The 20170-nt window shown below is 35.9% G+C and overlaps 1 protein-coding gene across 2 annotated transcripts in view; it reads left to right on the top strand.

The window, feature by feature from the left end:
* Positions 1-20170, top strand: part of Csmd3 (CUB and Sushi multiple domains 3) — a 1591133-nt gene that overhangs the window by 1455396 nt on the left and 115567 nt on the right. For both annotated transcript variants that reach the window (XM_032915225.1, XM_032915219.1), the window contains 4 exons: positions 8860-8978; positions 10026-10095; positions 12870-12986; positions 18061-18270. In XM_032915225.1, coding sequence (XP_032771116.1) covers positions 8860-8978; positions 10026-10095; positions 12870-12986; positions 18061-18270 — 516 coding nt within the window. The remainder of the gene's footprint in view (positions 1-8859; positions 8979-10025; positions 10096-12869; positions 12987-18060; positions 18271-20170) is intronic.

Here is a 20170-nt window from a genome sequence, read left to right as displayed (position 1 = left end):
TCTTCCATGAAGCAATCAGGACCAAGTTGTGAAATTCAATATGTTTTTGAAAAATAGAAGAGAACACAAACTTTATCTCAGAAGTTTGTTATGTTGTTAATGATTTTATTAATTCTTCCGCTTGATGTCCTTTATGATAAAAAGAGTTTATATTGCTATAGATAATTTGTAAATGCAGAAACATAAAATGATTCATGTATGAACCATAATGACTCCATATCCATGGATCAGATTTCATGACTTGGTATCAGTCCTTTGGTAATTTTAATTTTTCTCTGTGGCTATATTCATGTAAGAATGGTTAACTTAAAATTGCCATGACTTTATTGCTAGAGTTCTCATACAATTTTAAAGTCAAATATTTTTGCACCTTCTTTGTATGTTTCCAAATATTTTTTTACAACTTTGTTTTGGAATGACAGTCTCGTATTTTACTGTATTTCTCTCAGATAGCTTATTCATCCTACCCCCACACTCCCAAAGAAGAAAATTACTGTAGCTGGATCAGTCATAGTACCATAGCTTCTGAATCTATTACTAAAATATAGGTATTTCATAGAAAAAGAGAGAAATGAATGTGTGCAAAATTGATGCCTTTAGGAGGCATGACTACAGAAACATATAAACGTAATCCACTATACAATCAAACCCAAAGATACTAACCACATGATCATTTCACTAGATGCTGAGAAAACATTTGACAAAATTCAATACCCCTTCATGATAAAAGTCCTGGAAATATCAGAAATTCAAGGCCGATACATAAATATAGTAAAAGCAATATATAGCAAACCAGTAGCTAACATCAAATTAAATGGAGAGAAAACTGAAATCAGGGACTAGACAAGGATGCCCACTCTCTCCCCATTTATTCAATATAGTTCTCCAAGTTCTAACCAGAACAATCAAACAACTAAAGGAGGTCAAAAGGATACAAATTGAAAGGGAAGAGGTCAAAATATCACTATTTGCAGATGATATGATAGTATACTTAAATGACCCCAAAAGTTCCACCAGAGAACTACAAAGCCTGATAAATAACTTCAGCAAAGTGGCTGGGTATAAAATTAAAGCAAACAAATCAGTAGCCTTCCTCTACTTAAAGGATAAATAGGCTGAGAAAGAAATAAGGGAAATGACACCCTTCATGATAGTCCCAAGTAATATAAAATACCTCGGTGTGACTTTAACCCAGAAAATGAAAGATCTGTGTGACAAGAATTTCAAGTCTCTGAAAAAAGAAATTGAAGAAGATCTCAGAAGATGGAAAGATCTCCCATGCTCATGGATCGTCAGGAATAATGCAGTAAAAATGGTCATTTTGCCAAAAGCAATCTATAGATTCAATGCAATTCCCATCAAAATTCTGACTCAATTCTTCATAAAGATAGAAAGAGAAATTTGCAAATTCATTTGGAATAACAAAAAACCCAGAATAACAAAAAACTATACTCAACAATAAAAGAACTTCTGGGGGGATTCACCATCCCTGACCTCAAGCAGTATTACAGAGCAATAGTGATAAAAACTGTATGGTACTGGTACAGACAGGGAGATAGATCAGTCAGTCAAAGACCCAGAAATGAACTCACACATCTATGGTCAGTTGATCTTTGACAATGGAGCTAAAACCATTCAATGGAAGAAAGATAGCGTTTTCAACAAATGGTGCTGGTTCAAATGGAGGTCAGCATGTAGAAGAATGCAAATCGATCCATTCTTATTGCTCTGTAGAAAGCTTAAGTCCAAGTGGATCAAGGACCTCCACATCAAATCAAATGCACTCAAACTAATAGGAGAAAAAGTGAGGAAGAGTTGAACACATGGGCACTGGAGAAAACTTCCTGAACAAAACACCGATGGCTTTTGCTCTAAGAACAAGAATCAACAAATGGGACCTCATAAAACTGCAAAGCTTCTGTAAGGCAAAGGACACTGTCATTAGGACCAAATGGCAACCAACAGATTGGGCAAAGATCTTTACAAACCCTACATCTAATAGAGGGCTAATATTCAAAATATACAAAAAACTCAAGAAGTTAGACTCCAGAAAGCCAAATAACCCTATTAAAAATGGGGTACAGAGCTAAACAAAGAATTCTCAGCTGAGGAATATCGAATTATTGAGAAGCACCTAAAGAAATGTTGAACATCCTTAGTCATCAGGGAAATGCAAATCAAAACAACACTGAGATTCCACCTCACACCAGTCAGAATGACTAAGATCAAAAACTCAGGCGACAGCAGATGTGGGCAAGGATGTGGAGAAAGAGGAACACTCCTCCATTGTTGTGGTATTGCAGAATGGTAAAACCACTTTAGAAATCATTCTGGAGGTTCCTCTGAAAATTGGACATAGTACTACCTGAGAACCCAGCTATATCATTCCTGGGCATACACCCAAAATATGCTTCACCACATAACAAGGACACATGCTCCACTACGTTCATAGCAGCCTTATTTATAATAGGCAGGACCTGGAAAGAACCCAGATGCCCTTCAACAGCAGAATAGATACAGAAAATGTGGTACATATACTCAATGGAGTACTACTCAGCTGTCAAAAGTAATGACTTCATGAAATTCATAGGCAAATGGAATGAACTAGAAAATATCATCCTGAGTGAAGTAACCCAGTCACAAAAACCACACACATGGTATGCACTCACTGATAAATGGATATTAGCCCACAAGCTCGAATTACCCAAGATGCAGTCCACGGAACACAGAAAGATCAAGAAGTAGGAGGACCAAAATGCAGATGCTTCACTTCTTCTTAAAGGGGGGAACAAAAATTTCCATAGCAAGGGATATGCAGGCAGAGTTTGGAGCAGAGACTGAAGGAATGGCCATTCAGAGTCTTCTCCACATTTGGCCCATATATATACAGCTACCAAAACTAGATAAAATCGAAGAAGCTAAGAAGTGCAAGCTGACAGGAACCGGATATAGATCTCTCCTGAGAGACACAGCCAGAACATGTCAAATACAGAGACAATGCAAGCAGCAAACCACTGAACTGTAATGAGACCCCTATTTGAGGAATTAGAGAAAAGATCAAAAGAGCTGAAGGGGCTTGCAACCCCATAAGAACAACAATGCCAAGCAACCAGAGCCCCAGGGACTAAACCACTAGCCAAGGACTATCCATTGCTCCAACTGCATATGTAGCAGAGGAAGGCCTTGCCAAGCACTATTGGAAGGAGAAGCCCTTGGTACTGCCCAGGTTGGACCCCCAATATAGGGGATTGTCGGGGGTAGGTGGGTAAGGGAGGGTGGATAAGGAGTGGAACACCCTTATAGAAGAAGAGGAGTGGGAGGGGATTTGGGGTTTATGGACTGGAACCTGGGTAAAAGAATAACACTTGAAAAGTAAATAAAGAAATAATCAATAAAAAAAGTAGGCATGACTACAGATACAGCTTAATTTCTGAAGAGTAATGAAGTTACTTCCAAGAAACTAAGAAAGTACAAAATACCATGAATTCATGCTAAAAAATGTTGTTCAAACATATTTTGTTTAAATCAAAACTCATTACTATTTAGCAATCAATGAAAAGGGCTGAAAAAATAAGATAATTTTACTGTGTAAATCTTATTAACGGGTTTTTAATTAGCTACAGTAAAACATAAAGCATCTATCTTTTTGGATTTAAAATTACTAATAAAAGAAGGAGTTAAAGCCATCAATATTTTTAAGGACGTTGAATTGGGAGATAACTAGGTAACTCTAGAAACATAACACAAGATTACGTAAAGATGAAGACATACAGGTTTTAATAATTATGCATTGGGCACCAGGATAAAAGCCAAACACTCCCATTATCAGATTCAGGATTGTATTAAATACATTTCCAAATTATGTCGAGAATACTGCTCTTTAGTGCCATCATGTTCAACTCTACTTATACTCTACTAGTAAATATTTTATGCTATTTTATAGCTTTAAGTGAACCACAATGTAATCTGTAATGATTACTCTGGTATTAGATCAAATGTTTTCCATTTTACAAATAAGGTATTTACTTTGATTTAGAAATAATAAAAATATAAATGGCTCCTTCCCCATTCTTAACACTACCTTTACATGCAAGCATTGCTTCTTGAATGGATTTTTAGTATACTAAAACCATGTTGAGCTTCCTGTCAATCAGTGGAGATAAATAGTAGACAATTGCACAAATGGGCACCAAAACCCATCTACCAATGAGAAACAGCCTTGCTAGAGTACTACAGGCAATGTTGTTATATTTTAGCCTTTAATTTTATTACAAAAGGTATGGTTAAATATTTGATGACTATTCTTCTAACCCACTTAATAATGCATAAGATTAATTTTCTCGTGTGCACTAAAAACAAATAAACACTTGCCAAAGGCCTTATTGACCAAAGGATTTATTAAAGTAAAAATAGTTTAATTTTGTACATTTTGAAAAATAAATTGGTAACTCTTTTTTAAAAACCTAAACTTAGGAAAAGTTTTGCATGTGCTATATTTTTATACTATTATGCTTAAACATAAATTATCAGTATAAACGTAATGAAAGTATTTGAATTATATCACCATCTACTCAGAAAAAGAAAAAAAACTGTTTTTTTTTTTTGTTTTACACTCCAGATTTTATTCCACTCCCGGTCCACCCACCAAGGGTTATGCATACCATACCTCCCCCTCCCCCAGACGTCCCCAACCCACCCACCCCACCAGACCTCTAAACTTCCGGGTGCCTCCAGTCTCTTGGGGGTTAGGTGCATCTTCTCTGACTGAAGCCAGACCCGGGATTCCTGTGCTGTATATGTGTTGGAGGCCTCATCTCATCTGGTATATGCTGCCTGGTTGGTGATCCAGTGTCTGAGAGATCTTGGGAGTCCTGGTTAATGGAGACTTCTCATCCTCTTACAGAGTTGCCCTCCTCCTCAGATTCCTCCAGCTTTTCCTTAATACAACCAGAGGGGGCAGCAGCTTCTGTTCATTGGTTGGGTGCACATATCTGCACCTGACTCTTTCATTAGCTTGTTGGGTCTTTTGGAGAGCAATCATGATAGGTCCCTTTTTGTGAGAGCCCCATAGCCTCAGTAATGGTGTCAGGTCTTCGGGCCTCCCTTTGAACTGGATCCCACTTCCGGCCTGTTCTTGGACCTTCTTTTCCTCAGACTCTTCTCCCTTTCCATCCCCGCATTGCTTTCATGGGTCAGAGTTTTGACTGTGGGATAGCAATGCCATTCCTCATTTGCTGCCCTGGGTTTCTGGTGAAGGTAGGCCCAATAAGTTTCCTCTCCAACTGTAGGACATTTTGTCTAGGATCCCTTCCTGTGAATCCTGAGAGTCTCTCACTTCCCAGGTCTCTGATACTTTCTGGAGGGTCCTCCCGACATCCTTCCTCCCGAGGTCACCTGTTTCCATTCCTTCTGTTGGTGCTTGGCGCTTCAGTACTTTCCCCCCACCCAATACCAGATCATGCTCCCCTCTCCCCTCACCCCCATTTCCTTTCCCTCCCCTGTCACTCCCTCTCTCTCCCATTGTGGTTGTTTTATTCTCCCTCCTAAGTGGGATTAAGGAGTCTTCACTTGGACCCTTAAGCTCGTTGACCTTTTCGAGTTCCATGGACTGTATCTTGGGTATTCTATACTTTTCTTTTTTGGGGGGCTAATAATTCACTTATTAGTGAGAACATACCGTGCATGTCTTTTTGGTCTAAGTTACCTCACTCAGGATGATATTTTCTAGTTCCATCCATTTGCCTGCAAAACTCATGATGTCCTCGTTCTTAATAGCTGAGTATTAATGATTTGAGATCTCAATGAAATACATAGTTTTCTTTTCTGTGCTTTAATGTTTATGAAGAATGATGAGGGTACGTATAAGCAAGAGAGAATAATCTAATATGTATTTCGGGAGCAGAGAGAAGGTTTGATGGGAGATAGAGTCTGAGTAGTATGAGAAGAGGAATAGGGAAAGGTGATGGAGGACAAACCGCAATCAAATAACTACAAAGTAGGTTGATAAATGTGCATGAAAATGGCTTTTTTCTGTTTTAGGATTTTATTTACACTTCCATCACCCATCTCCAAGTCTCCTGTACCCCTAATTCCCTCAAAAATTTATGACTTCACTTTTAATGATATTTACATATATAAATCTGTACTTATGCATATTTAAATATAGCATGCTGAGTCCATTTTTTTTTCTCATAACTTCCTACTGACCAGTTGGGATAAGATAACCTATCAAGATCTTCATCATTAGAAAAGATTGAATCAGCAGACATTAATTGCCTACAGCTCTTCATATAGGGGTGGACTTTGTATAATTTCACCAATTCACTCTGTCATATAAACTGGTTTTATCCTTGTGAATATCTTGTTAATTGACCATATTTTTGAGATTTCATACACGTAGTTTCCCTATTATTTATACAGGATGCTATCACCCAAAAGACATTCTGGTTCTTTAGTTCTCAGAATCTTTCTGTCCCCTCTGACACCATGTTCTCTGAATCTTAGTTTGTGTGGAGACACACTGATGAACATTAGGTACTCCACAGTCCAAGGGTCTCTATGTCTTGCTCATAATGAGCCCATCTAGATCTAGTACAAACAGAGGTTTCTTTGATGAAGACTGAGAGCTGCATTTATAGTGGGTAAGTATAAGCATTTAGAGTGCCGTTCGCAGCTATGCTACTTTAGGAAAATGGCAGTAATTGGTTCTCCTCTAAAGTCCATGACCTCATCAGCCAACAGTTTTTGACTAGATTTATAGCTCTAGGCATGTATTCCTTCTAAATATGAAAAACTCCAGTATTGGGTACCACTGTTATGTTCCATGATCAACAACCGAAGTAAAGTTTCCCATTACTGGCTAAGGGGATTTTATTTCATAATCTGTTTCTCTTGAGTGAGCATAATCAGTACCAATATCATAAATCCCTTTAAACTATGAATTTAATTTGTGTACACATATACACTTATATATACCATAAACATATTTTTGGATAAACATAAAACTTGTTTTCCTATGGCCTTTCCTCAGTGTTATTTGTCCTCTTTTCCTACTTACCCCTCTCCCTCATCCTCTTCATCACCTCTGTATGGGTTTCTCCCGCACATTTCCATTTGAACTTCAGTCACTATTATTTCCCATTTCCTCCTTCATGGCACCTATGTCCCATTACATATTATTATGTGAGAAAATATGATAATATGTATTTTCTATGCTAACAACAATCAAAAATTCAACTTACAATGAATAATTCAATTATATGTAAAAGTTTTTAGATTTATTTATTTATTATGTATATAGTATTTTGCCTGGGGACCAGAAGAGGACACCAGGTCACATTATAGATGGTTATGAGCCACCATGTGTTTGCTAGGGATTGAACTCAGGACCTCTGAAGAGCAGACAGTGCTCTTAACATCTGAGCCATCATTCCAGCCGCCTTATTTCATAAAATCAAATGTTCATTCTATAGAAAAGAAGAAGCGATTGAGACAAAACAGGAAATAACTTTTCTCATTTTGTTAAGAGAGTTTTACGAACAAAATTTCAGTCCTAGCAACGCCCTTTCTCTTGTGGTGCTAATTAAGGAGAGAAATTAGAGACTAGGGTACTGTAGACCAGTACTCTACCATTGAGCAACACACTCAACTGTCATATAACTCTGATATTTTCCTATTGTTTACAATTATTTAGCTTGGTAACATTAAGTCAGATTGGCTTTGTTGTCAAGGCTAACCTTGAAATCTTGTATTTCAGTGACCTATCTGCTCAAACTTGGGCATAGTTCTACTTAGATTATTACATTATTCCTTTAGTTTCTTTTCTTGCCACAATAGAATATATATTATATATTTTTTCACTGAGATAGTATCTCTTTTTATTTATAATTATCACTTAAAATAATTGTTTAGTTTTATTGCCCCATTAGAGGTTAATTAATTCAAATTTTAAACAGAATATGAATAAAATCATAAGACTATTTCAAATTCAAGGAGTCTATTTTTATAAATCATTTGTAGTTAAGTCTTATTCACAGGAAAACTTCAATATGAAATTTAGCTTTATAAAGTATATTTCTTAAAACACAAATTGGATACATACATCACATGCAGACACTGTGCATGCTGCTACAGTCTCTATGAGTTTATACAACTTTTGCTCATGCTAATTTAGAGGGCTGTATTTTCTTTGTCTTTGATACATTATGGCTTCCAGTTTACTGGGATTCCTGAGAATGTGAATGAGTAGGTCTCTGATTTTTGAGCCTTCTCTTGAGTTCATTACCTTTAGTCAATTTCTCTTATTCAACTTCAATGTGGTAATTTTTATTTCTTCTTATACTTTGTTTTTTTTTAAAAAAAACTGAATGAAAGTTTATGAGTGAATTAGTCAATTAGTCATAACTAGACACTGGAGTATAAGGTTAACGCCTGTCATTTACGCCTGCTGGGAGAGGGGAAATCAATAGAGTGAAACTGGGGTTATCAAACATTCCAGCAGCCCTTATATTATCATCCAGTTCATCTTTGGTATTTTATTGTTTGATTGTTTGTTTTGTTGTATGGATGTGAATTTATTTTATTTTCTTGGTATTGTGGGGTTTGTTGTATTTGTGGCTTTGTTGGTTTTTCAAGAAGGAATTTAAAGTTAGATGTGTAAGGAGCGGTAGAAGATCTCAAAGAACTTGGAAGAGGGTAGAAGATGATAAGAATATATTTAAATTTAAAAATCATTTAAAATCATAAAATATAATTAAAGTATAAATGAAATGTATCTGTATTTAATTTAGGCAATTTAATATGTATAAATGTACTTATAACTTGAATGATACTTATATTATTCTCATTAAATAATTTTAGCAATTGGTTTGGATTCTTGTCCTGAGCCACAAACCCCAAGCAGTGGAATTAAAGTTGGAGACAGATACATGGTTGGTGATGTTGTGTCATTCCAATGTGATCAAGGCTATTCTCTTCAGGTAAGTCAGTTTTTAAACTAGTGTGTTATCAAGACTCTATCATCTCATTATTCTTTAGGATAATTAAATAAAATAGTGGTTACTAATCTGCAGGTTTTTAGGCATAATCTTGATTCACACTTGTGTCCTTAAATAATGTTCAATTCATATTTAAAATACATGTCTTAGGAATTGATGGAATGAACTGTTAGTTTTGTTTGGAAGTAAAATGTCATCTGAGCTAAGGAATTAGGTTCAATACTTAATTCACTTTTTAAAATACATCCAGAACTATGGCAGCTGACCTCCTGAATATTTAGAATTTGTAAACAATTCCATAGAATTCTGAAAAATTTGACATAGGATTCTGACAATTAAAATTAAATCTAAAAATGTATTTTGCTAAAGAACTGCATTTGCAGTGTATATTCTAATACTTTTTTTAAATGTTTTTTTCAGAAGGAGTCATTTAAATGGTCTCCTCAAAATCTCCAAAAGCTTTAGTCCATTGTGAAAATAACTTTTAACATTAGAGATATTTGATTTTGCATTCTTCACAACCAAATTTGTTAGAGAATAAAGACTTAACAATTACTATTTCTTTAAAAAATTACATGAAAAATTTTAGTTTTTAAGTTCAATAAGAATATTATAGACTATATTTAGCTGTAAATATATAGTTTAAACTTTAAAATATTTGTATACAATAACTTCTTGACAATTCTTTAATGTGTTTCATTTTGCATATTCTAACAAAATATTATAAAGCTTTACATAATCAGTTATGTAAGATATTTTGTTAACTTAATAGACCATCCTTTTATAGGAAAATATTAAAACCACAATTCTATACTTACATGGTGTATTTTTCTTTTATGAAGACTTGGTAGTTTTTATTTCAAACTTTATTCCAAGTATATAAAATTATCTCTTACACAATATTAAAGCTATCATATGTAATATGACATGAAGCAGTATGAGTCATGTATATACTACATTAATCAGTCAGTGTGCTAAGTCCATTCAGTCTTTTGTAAGTGTGTACTGAGCTGCACTGCCTTTATGTAGGGTCATTCTCATATCACATGTATGCCCGGACCTGTAAGAAGATGGAATTATCCAATCCCCATTTGTTTGGGTAAGTTCAAAGACAAATTTTTATACGCTTTCTCAAATTGAAGAGATTTTCTTTATAACCCATAATCTAACATATTTTTGTCTTTTTATGTATTTTATATAAATGTTATTTTGCTATTTACCACTAGCTTTTTATGATTTTTAATACTTTTACAACTTCTAACCTAATATTCCCATCAATGGATGAGAAACATATAGATATTAATAGAATATATTTGATTTTATTCATATGACATTTCTTACTATGACATAATAGTAAGAAATACCTCAGAATAATAAGTGAATATCCTACTGATAACTATCAATTCAAGGTAAAAAATAATATTATACAGCAGTGATTAATAAAATTAAGGTAGAAAGTTTACACTTCGTTTTATATGTTGATATTATATGAAATCACATAGATACTTATCAGTTTTTGATGTCCAACATTAGTATATTCAAATTTTAGCACAATACAAAATAGCATTGTAATGGCTTATTTTTTCAGTTTCTCTTTGCTTACCTGCTATATGAGACAATGATGTTTGCCTCACAGGTTTATTTAGCAGTTATGGGACAGAATGTGTTTAAAGTGTTTAGATCTGAATGTATGCCTCATTACAGACTTGTGGTAGCTATTGTAGAAAAATACCAGTTAGAGCTTCCAAAGTATATTGGGTTCCAAAGTATATGTACTGTCATGTATATAACACATTAAACATTCAGTGTGCTAGGCTCATTCAGTCTTCTGTATATGGGCTTTAAAAAGCTAAGAAACATGATGGTAGGATATTTACTGACTATCAAAAATTATCATATAGAACTATATATATATATATATATATATATATGAAAGTGTAAAATAATTCATAGTATGATCATATTTTCATCATAAACACAGAAATATTTGTGCAAAGGAAAAAACACGAATTAAAAGATTATTTGACGTTGGAAGATTTTGAAGACAGTTTTATTTATTTTTAATTTTTGTTGTATTTTACACACTTTACCTGATAAGGTGCATTATATATCGCAGAAAATTAAAAACGTTTGAAACAAAAAAGTGACCAGAAGTAGAAACATAGCAAGTAATATTTGGTTAATTTTATTTTTTCACTGTGCTAAAATGGTCTGCTGAGGGCAATTTCAAAGAGAGAAGCTCATTTGGTTCACACATGTAAGATACGGTTCACCATGGTGGGGAAGTCGGTACGGGAGTAGGAGGGACCTGGTCGTGTTCCATCCCAGCCCAAAAGTAGAGATACTCACCTTGCCGCTCCTTTTATGTAGTTCAGAACCCCAGCCCAAAACATAATGCTACCCTCATTCCTTTAGAGTAGATCTTCTCAGTTCAACTCGTCAAATTTAGTAGTACTTTCCAGAGAGGCTAGAGGCTAGCGTCAGCAGAAAACAACCTCACAGGCAGAAGCTTACCACCTGTGTGATTCTAGGCTCTTCAGAGTTGACAGGGTTAAGTATCCCAAGCAGCTTGAAGACAGATTTTGAAAATGAAATTTTGCATTGAAACACAAAGTCAATCAGTGTGCTAATGTAACCTAATTTCTGATTGATAAAGTCATTCTTCTTACAGTTTACTAATTATTAGGCATGTGATACATAATCCTATTTCTTTTTTAAAAAATGCAGTGGTGAATAAACTTTAATAGTTTATGTTAAAGATTGATTTGATTTAATAGTTAATGAACTGACAATTCAGGGGGAAAATCCTTTTAGACCTTGATTGTAATATACATTGAAAAGAATAAGTTAATAAGTTTGTTAAATCTATATGCAACATAAAGATAGCATATATATATGTTTATGTCAGAATATATATGTCAGACTAGTTACTAATGTCACACATAAATAAAACATTTCATGGATCTGTATTTATGACATGTAACCTAAACTTTGAATATGTACCCATTTCCAATCTTAAAAACTTACAAGCAAGTATTTAGGTAATAGCCATAAAATTTGACATCTTATTCAACAGTTGTCTTCTGTTTATATGTCCACCAAGAAGGCATGCTAAATCTCCATTTACAGCAAGAAATGCTTTCTAAGATGAAAATATTCTTTAATATGCATTAAATAATTACAAATGTTATACAAAATCAAATTAGCAAATTTCCATTTCTAATGTCCATCAGATTGTCAAGTGTGTAGTTATTCCATAGGGATTCAAAATGAGCATATTTGTTATATTTGACTAATTTTTCAGATGCCTGTGTTTTGCTTTGCTTGTTTATACGTCTCTGCTCCCTTGTCCTGTTCCTTTTAGAATAAAACGAAGCCAATAGTTTTCTTAAAATTCTTCATTGGGCCTTCTTACAAACAGGGCAAAAAGGTTGTGAAAATGTCTTCCTCTTTAATATGGCATGGAGAGCTGACACAGTTGGCTTTATTTTAGTCTAAATTACACCAGCTTCGGAATGACTAGACACAGTAGTAGATGTACTTAAGGAAGAAAACTAAGCTGCATGATTACTTGGCACTGCTGACAAGGGCTTGTCCTTTTACTTAAGTGTATTTATTCATTACATGAGAACTGTTACTTGCTGGAAACAAATTGCCTTTAGTTGCACTTTGCTTTTTTTTTTTTTCTGAGCAATTATCCTTTTTGTGCCATTTTAGAAGCACAAAGTACAAATTAACTAGCATTTGCTAAAGGAATTGGCCCTATATTTAATTTTCTCAAATAGTACTACCTTACATGCTTTTTGAAGACTTAAAGTGATTTCAATACCTTTTCATAATTCTGCTTTCCATGAGAATTCTATTGTTTTGCAGCTCAGTGTGGAGGTGCAATGTCAGACTTCAGTGGTGTGATACTCAGTCCTGGATTTCCTGGAAACTACCCCAGCAGCTTAGATTGCACATGGACAATAAGGCTGCCCATCGGCTTTGGTATATATAAGTATATGACAGACATTTCAGTATTTATCGATGCAGTATTAAGATGATGCATACAGGGCCAATAAACGGGTGTATTTACAGGTTGATGTTTCACTATGAGTACATGAAATAATGTATATTAAGGAATATAGTAGGGGTAATAGTTGCTTTAATTAATTACATTTTATATGCACTGTTTGAAAAATTTAAGATATGTGGGTATTTTTATTTGTCTCCTATTTTAAATGATACATGAATACTAGACAATGAGGAACATACATTATAAATCAATTGTGGTATGGATAAATTAATCAAATTGATATGTGTTATATGATATGTATAAGTCTTTGGCTTTATTATAGTGGAGACAGTTAAAATTTTATTTTCTTAGCAATTTAAAAAAATTTTAATTGGGTATTTTCTTTATTTACATTTCAAATATTATCCCTCTTCCCAGTTTCCCCTCCGTAAACTCCCTATCACATCCCCCAACCCCTGCATCCAAGAGAATGCTCTTCCACTCACCCACACACTCCCTCCTGCCTCACTGCCCTGGCATTGCCCTACACTGGGGCATTGAGCCTTTGCAGGACCAAGAGCTTCTCTCATTGGTGCCCCTACAAGGCCATCCTCTGCTACATATGTGGGTGGAGCCATTAGTCCCTCCATGTGTACTCTTTGGTTGGATGTTTAGTCCTTGGGAACTCTGGCGTGTCTGATTGATTGATACTGTTTTTCTTCTTATGGGATTGCAAACTCCTTCAGCTACCTTAGTCCTTTCTCTAAGTGCTGCATAGGGGTCCCTGTGCTCAGTCTGAGGTTTAGCTGCAAGTGTCTTAATGTGTATCAGTAAGGCTCTGGCAGAGCCTCTCAGGACAGCTATATCAGGCTCCGGTCAGCTTGCACCTCTTGGCATCCGCAATAGTGACTAGCTTTGGTGTCTGTATGTGAGATGGATCTGCAAGTATGGCAGTCTCTGGATGGCCTTTCCTTAAGTCTCTGCTCCACACTTTCTCTAGGCATTTCCTCCTGTGAATATTTTGTCCCCAATTCTAAGATGTACTAAAGCATCCACATTTTGGTCTTTCTTCTTCTTGAGCTTCATGTGGTCTATAAATTTTATCTTCGGTATTCCAAGCTTTTCGGCTAATATCCACTTACCAATGAGTGCATATTACATGTGTTCTGTTGTGATTGGGTTACCTCACTCAGGATGATAATTTTAGTTCCATCCATTTGCCTAATATTTTCATGAATTCATTGTTTTTAATTGCTGAGTAGTACTCCATTGTGTAGATGTATCACATTTTCTGTATCCATTCCTCTGTTGAAGGGCATCTGGGTTCTTTCCAACTTCTGGCTATTATAAATAAGGCTGCTATGAACATAGTGGAGCATGTGTCCTTGTTATGTACTGAAGCATATTTTGGGTATATGCCCAGGAATGATATAGCTGGGTCCTCAGGTAGTACTATGTCGAATTTTCAGAGGAACCTCCAGAATGATTTCTAAAATGTTTGTACCAGTCTGCAATCCCACCAACAATGGAAAAGTGTTCCTCTTTCTCCACATCCTCGCCAGCATTTGCTGTCACCTGAGTTTCTGATCTTAGCCATTCTGACTAGTGTGTGGTAGAATCTCAGGGTTGTTTGAATTTGCATTCCTGTGATGATTAAGGATATTGAACATTTCTTTAGGTGCTTCATAACCATTCAATATTCCTCAGTTGAGAATTCTTTGTTTAGCTCTGTTACCCCAGTTTTGTTTTGTTTTGTTTGATATTTTTTATTTACATTTCAAATGCTATTCCCTTTCCTGTTTTCCTGGCCCTAATCCCCCTATCTCATCCTCTCACCTTTTTCTATGAAGGTGTTCCTGCGCTCCCCAAACACCTCCCTTTCCTATCTCCCCTGACATTTCCCTCCACTGGAGGGTCCATCCATGGCAAGACCAAAGGTTTCTCCTCCCATTGTTGCCTAACAAGGCCATTCTCTGCTACATATGCAGCTGGAGTCATGTATCTGTCCCATGTGTAGTCTTTGTGTAGTGTACCCTAGATTTAATAGGGTTATTTGATCCTCTGGAATCTTATTTATTGAGTTCTTTGTATGTATTGGATATTAGCCCCCTATCTGATATAGGATTGGTAAAAACCTTTTCTCAATCTGTTGGTTGCCATTTTGTCCTAATGACAGTGTCCTTTGCCTTACAGAAACTGCAATATTACGAGGTCCCATTGTCTATTATTGATCTTACAGCCTAGGCCATTGTTGTTTTGTTCAGAAAAATTTCCCCTGTGTCCATGTTTTTGAGTCTCTTTTTCTTAGCAATTTTAAGAGCACGATATCTGTGATTACCTCAGTTACCATGTTGAAAAATGTACTTCTTCGCCTCTCTTTCTGACATTTTTGCATTTCACCTACTGTATATCCGAGTCACGTCTCTTCCCCTGGCTTTTGGAAAGCACACTCTCCTCTTGTCTGTTTATAATTCACTACTTTGGTCTTCTCAGTTTCATTGAGACAATTTGCCGTGTCTTCCCAGGTCATGTTGATTTTACCTATTATAATGTCCTCCAAGGACACCATAATGCATATTTCTAAAACCGACAAGAACTCCTTTCTTTCTTACAGACAAACCATATTTTTGTGAGTGTATATACACACCACATTTTCTTTAGCCATTCATTACTCACTAAGTATTTAGACTGATTCTACTTCCTGACCATTGTGAATAATTCTCAGTGACCCTGGCAGGGTGGTTAGCTGTTTAATCACATATTTTATTTGAATAATTCCAAGTGAGTGTGACTGTACAAATGTGCAAAATGTGTTTGTGCAAGAACTCTGAGTTAGATACATGCATTGTGCGTATGTTTAACATAAAGTTCATGGGATCTTATTTTTGTAACTGGTTTCTCATTATGATAAACAAGTAGTACACAGACAAGCATTTTTGTTTCTGGTAATTATTGAATTTATCACATTACCTTCATAAGTCAGAATTTGCATGTACAAAGTAGTCTTAAATATCTAACATTTGATTTAATCTTTTTTGTTTTGTTTTTAAATTTTTTTAGATATATTTCTTTACATACATTTCAAATGTTATTCCCCATTCCCGTTTCTTGTCCATAAGCTCCCATTCCCTTCCCTCCGCCTCTCCCGTATAGGTATTCCCCCCATCCATCCTCCTTACTGCCCCCCATATTCCCCTGCACTGGGGATCCAACCTTGGTAGGACCAAGGGCTTCCCCTTCCACTGGTGCCCCAACAAGGCTATTCTCTGCTACATTTGCAATTGGAGCCCTGGTTCAGTCCATGTATATAGTCTTTCAGTAGTGGTTTAGTCTCTGGAAGCTCTGGTTGTTTGGCATTGTTGTTCTTATGGGGTTGCAAGCTCCTTCAACTTTTTCAATCCTTCCTCTAATTTCCCCCAAGGGGGTCCTGTTCTCAGTTCAGTGGTTTGTTGCTAGCATTGACCTCTGTATTGGACATGCTTTGCATGTGTTTCTCTGGAGAGATCTATATCTGGTTCCTGTCAGCATGCACTTCTTAGCTTCATCCATCTTACCTAGCTTTGGTGACTATATGTATATGGACCACATGTGGGGCAGGCTCTGAATGGCCATTCTTTCAGTCACTGCTCTAAACTTTGCTTCCATATCCCCTCCTATGGATATTTTTTTCCCATTTTTTTTTCTTTTTTTCTTTTTTTCGGAGCTGGGGACCGAACCCAGGGCCTTGCGCTTGCTAGACAAGCGCTCTACCACTGAGCCAAATCCCCAACCCCTTTTTTTCCCATTTTAAGGAGTGGGAGCATCCATATTTTGACCATCCTTCTTCTTGAACTTCTTGTGGTCTGTGGATTGCATCTTGGGTAATTCAAGCTTTTTGGCTAATATCCACTTATCAATGAGTGCATATCAAGTGTGTTTTTCTGTGGTTGAGTTACCTCATTCAGGATGATATTTTCTAGTTCATTCCATTTGCCTATGAATTTAATTAAATCATTTTTTTGATAGCTGAGCAGTATTCCATTGTGTAGATGTACCACATTTTCTGTATCCATTCCTCTGTTGAAGGGCTTCTGGGTTCTTTCCAGCTTCTGGCTATTATAAATAAGGCTGCTATGAACATAGTGAAGCATGTGTCTTTGTTGTATGTTGGAGCATCTTTTGGATATATGCCCAAGAGAGGTATAGCTGGGTCCTCAGGTCATGGAATGTAAAATGTTCTGAGAAGCTTCAAACTGATTTCCAGAGTGGTTGTACTAGTTTGGCCATTTAATGGTCTTTACGTCTAAGAAAATGAGGTTGAGAATGTACTAAGTACTCATTGAAGAATTTTGGCAAAGCTTTGAGGTTTTTTTTTTCTTTCTTTCTTTTATTGGATTTTTTATTTACATTTCAAATGTTATTCCCTTTCCTGGTTTCCCAACCATAAGCCCCATCCCATCCCCCTCTCCTTCTTCTATAAGGGTGTTCCCCTTCCATACAACCCTACTCCTTACTGTTATGAGTTTTGGATAGACCAAAAATTCACCATTGAAAGAGACCTGAATGGTGAGTTTTTTTTCCCCTTTTCCCTTTCCTTTCCTTTCCTTTCCTTTCCTTTCCTTTCCTTTCCTTTCCTTTCTTTTTCTTTCCTTTTTTTTCCCCCAGAGCTGAGGACTCAACCCAGGGCCTTGTGCTTGCTAGGCAAGCGCTCTACCACTGAGCTAAATCCCCAACCCCTTCTTTTCTTTTTTTATCTTTTTGTATGTTTTCTTTTTTATCTTTCCTTTCCTTTCCTTTCCTTTTTCTTTTCTTTTCTTTCTTTTTCTTTTCCTTTCTGGCAGTCTCATGTAGCTTCAGCTGACCTAGTACTCAGTACAGTCTAAGTCCCTTGTACCCCTAACACTGCTGCTTCCATCACAAGGTATTACAAGCATGTACTTCCTTGTACAAATCTTGAGACTGTATTTTCTGAAATAAATAAAAATTTATCTGAGTAAACAGATGCAAATCTTTGTGTATGCTGCTGTTTATAAATGTATGTATATGGTAAAATATCAAGTAGTATTGTGTTTGTTCTTCCTTCTTTAGGTGTACATCTCCAGTTTGTAAATTTTTCTACAGAAACCATACATGATTACTTAGAAGTAAGGAGTGGGTCTTCAGAACTTAGTACTGTTATTGGACGGCTTAGTGGTCCTCAAATACCATCTTCCCTGTTTAGCACAACCCATGAAACCAGCTTATATTTTCACAGCGATTATTCTCAGAACAAACAGGGATTTCATATTGTGTATCAAGGTAAGATGATTATACAATGTGAGAGTATACTGCCTCTCAGTTTTCTTAACCAGGGTTAGTTTTGTGGCATCAGTGTTGCTGAGTATATGCAAGTCCCTCAATATCATCTCAGGAGTTATGTGATTTAATATAACATGTTTTTGTTGTCTTAGAGGGTAAAAGAAACTAAAAAAAAAAAAAGCAAGCCTCAAATAGAAAGATAAAAACAACCATGTACTTTGATCACACATTTTTTTCTCCTGAGAATTCAAAATGCAAACATGAAAAAGTTTAAATTTTCTAAATAATAATTAAATAAACAAGGCAAAAATAATCAAATAGTGAATGCTAGACATTGAGAATAGGTTTTTACTTTTAAATGAAACTGAATGTTGAGAAGCTATTATTCATCTTACATTGTACATAAACTTATTTAGAGACAGAAACACATTGTTTTCTTATATTGCCATTAGAATATAAAGCAAGCATGTAGATGGCAATATTCCATTAGACCCATGTTCATGAAAGTATTAAATTATCTTTGAACAAGATATTTATCCCCTTTGAGGAAAGGCTTTAGGTTAAGTTGGGCTTAGACTTAAATACCAAGTCCCCATATTCAAGTAAGCACAGCCTAAGTCTTCTCCATTTCCTCAGTAGCATATACCGTTATGAGTAGCATATTCTATAAAGCACAAATTAAACTATATGTTATAAAATGATCGTCAAGTATATATCATTATGTAGGCTGCTATTGATTACTTAAGTCATTTACTTATTGTTTTACATTATTCCTGGTCTTATAAACTTAAGATGAAATTTACACAATATAATTACAAGGACTTAAATGCATGGAGAGGTTAAATTTCTGTTGATCTCTGCCTAAAAATCAAAGGATATCATGCGTGGATGATGTTTTTAGAAGTGTGTCTTAAGAACAGGGGCATTCATATTACTAATTGAGATATAGATGCCTGCACCAGGAGCATACTTTTATCATCTATACTCCATTGTTGATGGGATTGCAAGCTCTGGAACCACTCTGGAAATAAGTGTGGCAGTTCCTCAGAAAATTGTACAGAGTACTACCGGAAGACCCAGATATTCTACTCCTGGGCATATACCCAAAAGAAGCTCCAAGATGTAACAAGAACACATGCTCCACTATGTTCATAGCAGCCTTATTTATAATATCCAGAAGCTGGAAAGAACCCAGATGTCCTTCAACACAAGAATGGATACAGTAATGTGGTATATTTACACAGTGGAGTACTATTCAGCTATTAAAAACAATAACTTGGAAAATCTTAGGCAAATGGATGGAACTAGAAAATATCATCCTGAGTGAGGTAACCCAGTCACAAAAGAGCCCACATGACATGTATTCACTGATAAGTGGATATTAGCCAAAATGCTTGGAATACCCAAAATACAATTTACAGACCACATGAAGCTCAAGAAGAAGAAAGACAAAAGAGTGGGTGCTTCAATACTTCTTAGAAAGGGGAACAAAATACTCACTGAAGGAAAGTGTGGAGCAGAGACAGAAGGAAAAGCCATCCAGAGACTGCCACACATGTGGATTCATCCCACATGCAGTCACCAAACCCAGTCACTACTGGGGATGCCAAGAGGTACTTACTGACAGGAGCCTGTTATAGCTGTCTCCTGAGAGTATTTGTCAGAGTCCGACAAATACAGAGGTGAATGCTCACTGTCAACCACTGGACTGAAAACAGGGTAGCCAATGGAGGAGTTAAGGAGTTAAGGAGAGTTAAGGAGAGAAAGGACCAAAGAAGTTGAAGGGGTTTGCAACCGCATAGGAAGAACAATAATATCAATCATCCAAGCAGATACCCTAGAGCTCCCAGAAACTAAACCACCAACCAAAGAGTACACATGGCGCAACCATGGCTCCAGC

The sequence above is a fragment of the Rattus rattus genome, chromosome 1 (genome assembly GCF_011064425.1).
Source record: "Rattus rattus isolate New Zealand chromosome 1, Rrattus_CSIRO_v1, whole genome shotgun sequence".
NCBI classification, from domain to species: domain Eukaryota; kingdom Metazoa; phylum Chordata; class Mammalia; order Rodentia; family Muridae; genus Rattus; species Rattus rattus.
This window is presented reverse-complemented; position numbering and strand designations above follow the sequence as displayed.